General features: G+C 39.8%; 1 protein-coding gene across 1 annotated transcript in view; it reads left to right on the top strand.

The window, feature by feature from the left end:
* Positions 1–9268, top strand: part of CTNNA3 (catenin alpha 3) — a gene marked incomplete at its 3' end in the record, with an annotated part of 1162049 nt that overhangs the window by 28654 nt on the left and 1124127 nt on the right. The window contains 1 exon segment of the mRNA XM_015562095.1: positions 5791–5894. Within this exon segment, the coding sequence (XP_015417581.1) occupies positions 5796–5894 (99 nt within the window).

Here is a 9268-nt window from a genome sequence, read left to right as displayed (position 1 = left end):
ACATTTCCCATGTCCCATTTTCTTTTTCTTTACTTAAATGTGTTTAATTAAAATGTAGATGTTTTGTGTGTCAATTAACCTTTGGTTCTAATCTTTCACATTGTTCCTAACTGAATTATGGTTATCTTTCTGAAGGGGACCAGTGATGGAGAGTGAGGTTGATCAAGTTTTGTAATAAATTGTTGAAGACAACGGAAAAAAAAGCTCTCTTTTATGACATTGTTTCACTACTAGTTGCTCACCTTTTCTGATATTTGGAAAGTGTAGAGCATTAGGTAAGGTTAACATTTGTGATGATGGTGGGGATATTTCCCCTTTATATCTCACTCACTAGAGCTTTGTTAAATGAGGTCCAGATGAATCTCATGAAGCCCAAGGCACTTTTGATAGAAGTATTGACATGATCAATGCACTTTGAACTTGAGGAGATGGTGTTAATGTGTGAGGCTCTCTAAGACCAATTTTTGACTGGTAGGAACAAACGTCCAGATTCTACAAGATGGAATGTTAGGAGGCCAAAATAAAATTCTGAATTTAGGGGAAAATAAAAATTAGTTGACCAAATATATGATGGGGAGACTTGGGTTTACAGTAATCCTTGAAAAAAAAAAGACTGGAACAGTTCAGTTGAAAAGTGGGTATAAAGTTAGATTAATAAGGTAATTATGATGACTGTCATGGAATTTAATAATCTGAGAATCAGCTACTACCTTACAGACTGTGGTACAAAAGTTTATTTTTTAAGAAATTAAATATGTGGTATTGGAGACCACATATTGGTTATTACATCCAAAAGACCCAGGAGATTTTTATAAGAAATAACATTATTCAAATAATAATTATTTGTAGTTGGGAGTCTGTCTGTCTCCCAACGTGTACCTTCCACACTCTATAAAGAGGTGGCTGTTGGATAGAAGTGGCAGCTTTCAACTCAATGGGGAAGAACTTTATAAAAGTAACCACTGGCATCTACTGGTAGAGTGAGCATCTCCTCATTTCTGACCGTCTTAGCCCAGTACATTGTTGAAATGAAGGACGTTGTAGAAGGTATTCTTGAATGGTCTGGGAGGTACTCACTGACTCTTAAGATTTTTTTTTTTAAAATATATTTTATTGATTTTTTACAGAGAGGAAGGGAGAGAGATAGAGAGTTAGAAACATCGATGAGAGAGAAACATCGATCAGCTGCCTCCTGCACATCTACTGGGGATGTGCCCGCAACCCAGGTACATGCCCCTGACCGGAATCGAACCCGGGACCCCTCAGTCCACAGGCCGATGCTCTATCCACTGAGCCAAACCGGTTTCGGCGAGATTTTATGAATTATAAGATGTAAACGCTTTGGAATGTAATACCTGTAAATTAGTAGGATTTTTGCTTTGGCTCTACACTGTGATGTTGCTACAAGAGGTTGGTAACAATTTGTCAGACTTTGACTTTGCTTTGACTTCACTTGCAAAATTCTGCAGTTTCTTGCCTATTATTGCCTTGATCTCCAATAAATCAGGGTAATTACATCCAAAAGACCCAGAAGATTTTTATAAGAAACAGAATTATTCAAATAATAATTATATGTAGCCAAGGTTCTTCAAGGACTTCTTGGCTTATTATTTTATATATTTTTTTGGCATGAAAATACGAACTCAACAACTTTCTTTACTTAGTGCGTACTAAAGGCAGGATCGCATAGTTAGAAGATCATTTGGCCAAATTAAGTTTGTCTTTTATCTCTTGACTGGCAAACACTCTTCGAGTAGGATTATGTATGATGTGGATAATTTTTACTCCCCTTAATTTTTAGTTTCCTTGCCTCTCATTCTGGTGCTCAGTGTAGCTTTGAAAACCCTTGTGCGTTTTGCAGTGAAAGGCCATGTTTGTAAAGGCTATGACTTAGATCTTATTTTAGTTCCTAACAGTGCCCTCTACTTCTCGTCCCTGAGATGAAAGAACAAAGCAATGTCAGCAACCTTGACTTGATTTATATGTAGGATAGTTCCTGTCATGCGAGGAGTAGCAAGTAAGCCCTTTTGTGAGGACACATTTAATAGAACCCAGTGGTTCTGGATCTGAAGGACAAATTTTATTGTATAGATTGGCTTTGAGCTATGCAGAAAGGTCACCCTGGGGATATCCTATCTGTCAATTTAGATTTGCTTGTGTTAGAGGGAATCAAAGTGATAGATGGAATGACTGGAAAAAACAAAACCAAATAGAAAAACCTAACCAAACAAAACATTTCAGTCCTTCGAATGCATGTAAAAGAAACCATTTGGCAATAGTGTTGGGAGCTTTTCTTGGAGCATATCTCCTGCATTTTAGATGAATAGCTGAGAAAAGAAATCATGTTTTTACTTTAGAAAGGAAGTAAAACCAGTGAAAAGGAGAGAGAAGCAAGATAGTAAAGGGCTAAACCATAGGGATATGTGTCTTTATATATTGACTAGAAGCCCGGTGCATGGATTCGTGCACTGGTGGGGTCCCTTGGCCTGGCCTGCGGGGATTGGGCTGAAACTGGCTCTCTGACATCCCCTGAGGGGCCCCAGATTGCAAGAGGGTGCAGACCAGGCCAAGAGACCCCACTGGTGCATGATTGGGGCTGGGGAGGGACCACAGGATGGCTCCAGGGCATGTCCGGCCCGTCTTGCCCAGTCCTGATCAGCTGGACCCCAGCAGCAAGCTAACCTACCGGTGGGAGCGTCTGCCCCCGGGTGCTCAGTGAGACTGGTCAAATGGTTGAACGAACGGTTGGACACTTAGCATATTAGGCTTTTATTATATAGGATATGTCATCTATGTGACTGTTACGACCAAACAACTGGTTAGCCAGTTGCTATATGTGCACTGACCACCACGGGGCAGATGCTCAACGCGCTTCCATAGTCAACCTCCAACCTCCCATGGCCAGCCAACCTTCCCCGATCCCTCCCCCCTGGCCAGCAAACCTCCTGCCGTCCCTTCTCCCATCCCTCCCCCTGTCCCACTGGCCCTGTCCGGCAGCAGGCAGGCCCTGTCTGGCAGCTGGCAGGCCCCTAGACCCTGGCTGGCAGCTGGCAGCCGGCAGCCCCCAGCCGGCCTGGATATGATCAGAACTGGGTGAGACAGCCCTGATAGGCCCTGATCGCCAGCCAGGCCTAGCATCCCCACCCATGCACGAATTTCGTGCACTGGACCTCTAGTAGCATAATAATAGTAATTTATACTTTCATTTGAAAAGATATTCAAATAATATTTTTTCACTTAATACACCTTGAATAATGATCTTTTCAAGGTAAAAATAGGTTTTAAAGAGTAAAAAAAATTTAAAAGTAAAGAAATTTATTTTGATTCCAATTAAACTATCAAAAATGTGCTACATTTAACAATGTGTACTCTGTCTTTTCAATCAACAATGTCATTAGGTTTTATATAAAACTCTCAACATTTACAGTAGTTTTTAATAGATGAATAAGTAATATATGATAGCTACTTGAAGACATGGATAGAGTAATCTTAGGACACTCAACACATAAGTTGTCTTTTTTCTCCTCATTTCAAATTGGTTATTATAATTTTCTGAATTGACTAGAAAAATGTTTCATGCTGTACACAAAATAATTAGTATGCATTCGTGTTTTTAATAATAGTCAACTTTGGAGTATGTAATTTTACTTAAATGCTTTCATAGATTATTAAATTTGTCATAAGTGTTTTTTTTTTTGGACTTTCTGAGTATTTCTCTTTGTTTTTAATATCAAACTTTGCTAAAGACACATGAAAGGATTATAAGTTTTGTGAGTATATTTGATGCGAATCATATTTGAAATTCACTATTTTGATTATGTGCCACATTTTTTAAAAAAAAATATATTTTATTGATTTTCCACAGAGAGGAAGGGAGAGAGACAGAGAGTCAGAAACATCGATGAGAGAGAAACATCGACCAGCCGCCTCCTGCACACCTCCCACCGGAGACGTGCCCGCAACCCAGGCACATGCCCCCGACCGGAACCGAACCTGGGACCCCCCAGTCCGCAGGCCGACACCCCATCCACTGAGCCAAACCGGTTTCGGCGATTATGTGCACATTTTTATGTTAAGTCACTGGGGACAACCTGTTGGCGGATTCCCATTATTCTCAAGAATACTTCAAATATCCATTTTTATAGTCAAAGAATTGTGAAGCGTAGTCATGTGGCACAACATCTGAAGAGCAGTAAGGCTTCTGGACTCTTCAGTATTTGTCTCTATTTAAAAAAAAACACCCAAATTATGTTACTAGTGTAACAATTAGGGTATGTCAAGATAAGAATCAATTAGGATAATTGTTTAGTTATAGGATGGTTGTGTGTGTGTGTGTGTGTGTGTGTGTGTGAATCTCTCTGCTGGGTATCAGGTGTACAGTGTGGAAGAGCCGTGGTGAAGCACTGAGCTTTTCACTGACACACTCAGAGAGAGATCATGATTCTCTTCGAATATATACGTAACACATTTATGGGTACAGGAAAAGGATCCAGTAGAGTGGGAGAGGTTGAAGAGCAAAGAGATGCTGATTTTATGGTGTCAGGCCAGTGGGAGTTGAAAAAAGCTAGGAAGAGAATAGGGGTAGACTCTCAGGGGAAGGAGCTGGGAGGAAACATGAGCCCTACCCTGAGATTCTGATATCTCTTGGGGGTTGGAGGCAGGGGTATAAGAAAAACACAGTTCTTTCCTCTAGAATCACTGAGATTCAGAGGAACCTTGAAGGGATTGATTCTGGATAAGAGAGATACCATGAAAATGTATGCTTATTCATTCATTCATTCATTTATCCATCCATTCATTCATCTATAAATCCATCATCAGTCCATTCATAGAGCCAATCAGCAAATTAAAGAGGAAACAATTATTCACCCTTATACCTACAATAATAAATAGAGAAACTAAAATGAAAGTACTATTCTCTATTTCTTTTTTTTTTTTTTAGTGTCTACTGGTATCATAGGGAATATCAGGATCCTTCCTAGGGGAAGATTCTTATGTTTTCCTAGCCTGCAAATATGAGAAATTATAGAAAAAAATGGGTAATAGCTAAGTGGGAAGATTTTTGCATTGATAGTAATACACATTTTTGTGGACTATACATTTATTTTTTTATTTTTTGAGAATTTATTATCTTTATTTTAAATATGATTTACTTAATTGTATAAGTACACATAAATTTTTAAATTACACTTATCAATGTCTTCTCAGAGCTGCTTCTTTTTTTTTATAACTATGCCAATTTATATTAGTTTCTTTTCTGTACAGGAAAGTAAATTGCCTCCAACTTTCTTCTCCAATCAAAATCCCCAAATAATACCCCAAACGAGTAGAGATGTGTCAGATGTCTTACAAAGTCCTACCTGGCTCCTCATCTGAGTCACCATTAATAAGAACAGGGAAACAATGGGCTCTGGCTGCCTCAGGGCCATGGTGTCATGGAAGTCAAAGGACTCGAGTACTGTGAGGTGTATCTCACCAGCTTGGCCATTCCTTTTCACTAAGACTCCTGATCAAATGCAAAGGCTCCAGGGCGGAGTCATTATTTTAGTCATGGATATGCTAGCACAGATTAATTGTTTAGAGGACCTGCGCTCAGACAGCACGACCTCCAAGAACACTTGGAGAATATCTCACTTCTCTGTCGGTGGACTTGACACCTTGGTCCTCGGAGGGCTACCGCTGATACTAGGAAGAAGGCCTGGAATCTCATGCACTCTCTGGTTTTCATTAGTGCCTTCCTTTAGAACATATTTTTTTAAATTAATAAATGTATTTTGTTTTTGTGCACAGGCAGCATGTCAGCTGAAGCACCAGTCACACTGAATATTGACCCCCAGGATCTGCAGGTCCAAACATTCACTGTAGAGAAGCTACTGGAGCCTCTTATAATCCAGGTATTAATTGCATGGAAATTACAACATAGAGTAACTGCAGAAGAACTTAAAAAATGTGGGAAAAATAGATAATGAACCAAGAGAAGCTTTGATTTTTATAAAATGAATGGCATCTAAAATTATCATTTAAAGTATTGTTAAAATGTAAAAAAGTCTGTATTTAGTAATAATAATAAAATTCTGAAAGCTCTCCCCCCTGATTTTCTTTTAAAAGCAACAGCAGTAATAATATGTATATGTAGTTTTCAAAGCACCTATATATGTAATATATTCTCTGGTTATATTGGAAAACATTCCAAAAGAAGTTCATGATCTTTAAATGGATAGTACCACTAGATAAAGCTATCAATTTAGTAGCCCCATTAGAAAAATTCTCACCTTTCCTCATTATTTATCTTCATTTTATATTCCTTTGCTTTTACGGTTTCACGGATATTACTTACCACCTCTGTGTATAACTCAAAGTCAAAATTACATTTTAATTTTTGGAATAATTGGTCACAATACTATTATGTTACTCTGACTTCTAAATTCATTTACTCGTAAATCTTTTTTCTGCTCTTCTTATAGTTACCAGAGCCTTCCCCGCCAAACTTGATTTACCTCTAATCTATTTTTTCCTTTCTGGGCACAGGTAAATCACGAGGTCCTTTTGCAGGAGTGCTCAGCCTGGGATAGCTCTCAATCATTCACTTTCAGTTTTTTCTGTGTGATAACTTACAGAGTTGCATCCCTCTGTAATACATTCCTCCAATGGATCAGAAATATTTTTCCTCAGCAATTACATTTTTATGATTGCAGCTGTAGACATCTGCACTTCATCACTTTCAAGAGCCAAGTTTGGCAATGCATTTATGCAGAATTACGATGAAAAGAATTTACATCTCTATGTTGTATACTCTCTGAAGGAGACATAAACTTCTAGATCGTGCTACAGTCATTACATAATGGAAATGTCTATAATCTTATTTGCCACAAAATATGATTTGCTATGTGTCAGATTCATGTTGAATATAAGCTAAAAGAATTGACTTACTCAAAATCCTTTAGGCTAAAAATAACAAACTCCTTAGAATATCTTATGTCCTATAAAGTGTTTTTTTTTTTTTTTGGGTGGGTGGGGTGGGGAAAGTTTCAAATGTATTTTCTGATGTAAATATATCCCATGTTTTCAGGAGATAAATAGAGAGTTATATCAATAGTAATAAACATTATTCCTCTGGCTCTCACCTCTAACTCTTATAGTTTCTGCTTAGAACAGGCACTCAGGGACCCATCCCAACATTTCTCTTACCCAGCTGTACGGGGTTAAGAGAACAGGATGAATCATACCAGGGCCATGAAAATGTTCACCTGGATGTGACATGTCAAAGCAAGTGATGTGGTCAGTGTGGATGCTGGATGTTTGATCCTGCCCTGTGCCCAGGGGATGGGTACATTACTGAACAGCCCCCATCGCCGTCACCTTCGCAAGGCCTTCATTTCAGGGGTTTCTTTTTTGCCACGTCTTCATTTGCTGTCAAGTCACCTTTCCACCCTGGTCACAGCTGATGTTATGGAGGGGGGCAGAGGGGGGGGCTGGGCACCTGGCTTATGGACACTCAGTTACAGGTTGGCAAGAAGCCTACGAGGCAGGAGAGCTGTGCCTCTGGGCGATAATGGTGAATTGGTCCTGTCACCATCCTCTTTGGGAAACTGACTCTATACCGAGAGCGAAAGCAGTTGGTACCAAGGGTTACAGTTTTATCATTGCAAATGCAAAGCTAAAAGATGCACAGAAGTAGAGACAGAGGGAGAGTCCTGGTGAAGCAATTTTCCAATTCAAGTCCCCTGAGTTTCTGCTGTTGAGGGACAATAAGATGAACTGGTCACCAAGGTTTCAATGGACGATTCCAATTTCCAAACCACAGTTTAATCTCAGAATTATGCTTCAGCCACTGTGGGGTTTCACAGTTTCCTTGAGCACCGGCCATGCTTGCTTTTTTTATGCAATCGGATTCCCTGGCTTCCTACCTCCTCATCGGTGGCTGGAAGTTCAGAAGAACTCCCATTGGCAGTAGCAATCCAGGTTCCTGTGACTGCCCTCCTTGTGCAAAGCCTCCAAATGTTGGGGTGTCAGAGGTATGACTGACCTGTGCTCCCAAACCAGTCTGCCTGCCAGGCTTTCCCATTTCACCCGGCTTCCTTTTGTTGATAGTGGACAGTAACGGCCAGTGATGCCCATTGTGAGGCTGAAAATGGACACGTCACCGTGTCTGTGCCCCAACTGCCTCCACAGCCGTGAATCCTCAAGGTGGTGAAAGGCACTCAGCTCCCCCAGGAGAGGGTAGAACGCCCCTCCTCCCAACTGTGCTTCACTCATCACCTGGGCCCCGTGAGCAATGCCTGCACCTCCAGGCCCACAACAGTCCTTAGGAAAACAGCCCCTTCCATCCCCTTTGGGCCCCTCCTCCTTAGAGTGAAATCCCGCCCTACTGGCTGGAGGGTGAGTAGTTAGTCCTTCTCCTTTTCTTCCCTCTGGCTCCCAGGCAGAACCTCTCTGTCACCCCACTCTCAGCATAGTTTCTTTCTCCCCTCCTTCAGCCGAGGGAAAAACCAAAACGAAAACAAAAGCAACCATGAATATAAATTTATGCACATATAGATGCCTAGATGCCCACAGGGTTCATTTCCTTCTGTTCTACAGACAGATCTGAGGGACTTTCAGGTAGCAGAAGAGGGCGTGCTCTGGCTTTCTAGCCTCCTAGATTATAATTTCCTGTGTTTCTTTCAGTAAAGGATTCAAGTTGCATTTGTTTGTGCTTTTCTCCCCTGTTGTTTCAGCAGGCCATTTTGAATGAGCATGATGGCATTTACTTAAACTTCCTTGGTTTTATCTCCAAGTTTCTTTTTTTTTTTTGGTAGCCTCTATAATTAATCGATTACTAGAATTTATATCAGAATTAATCTTGAAGGTTCCAAAGTCAAGTGTACACACATGTAGTATTCTTATAAATTATAAACAAATATTAGAATTTTGATTCTAACCTTAACAAATACCCTTAAAAGTTAGTAAATTAAATGTTTTTTTAACACTTATAGGCTCAAGACTCAATAAGTATGAAGATGTTATTTTTATGGTAGAATGAAGAAATAAATTTAATTCTACCTCAATAACATTTTAAACCTTCAGGTGACTCAGTATAGTTGAGTTGATTCCAATAAAGTGAATTCTTCTATTTGTGCATTCTTTTACTGCCTGAAAACTGCTCCATTGGGAAAGTTCTTAGGCTATAGTATTTCTTGAGAAACAGATAGCCGAGAAGGAAGCCACTCTTAAAATAAGGGTAAGAAAAATGAGTAGCTAATTGATTAAAATGGTGTGAGTCCCGCTG

Source organism: Myotis davidii, unplaced genomic scaffold, assembly GCF_000327345.1.
Source record: "Myotis davidii unplaced genomic scaffold, ASM32734v1 scaffold134, whole genome shotgun sequence".
NCBI classification, from domain to species: Eukaryota; Metazoa; Chordata; class Mammalia; order Chiroptera; family Vespertilionidae; genus Myotis; species Myotis davidii.
The sequence above is the reverse complement of the archived record's forward strand: the minus strand, read 5'-3'. Positions and strand labels throughout refer to the sequence as shown.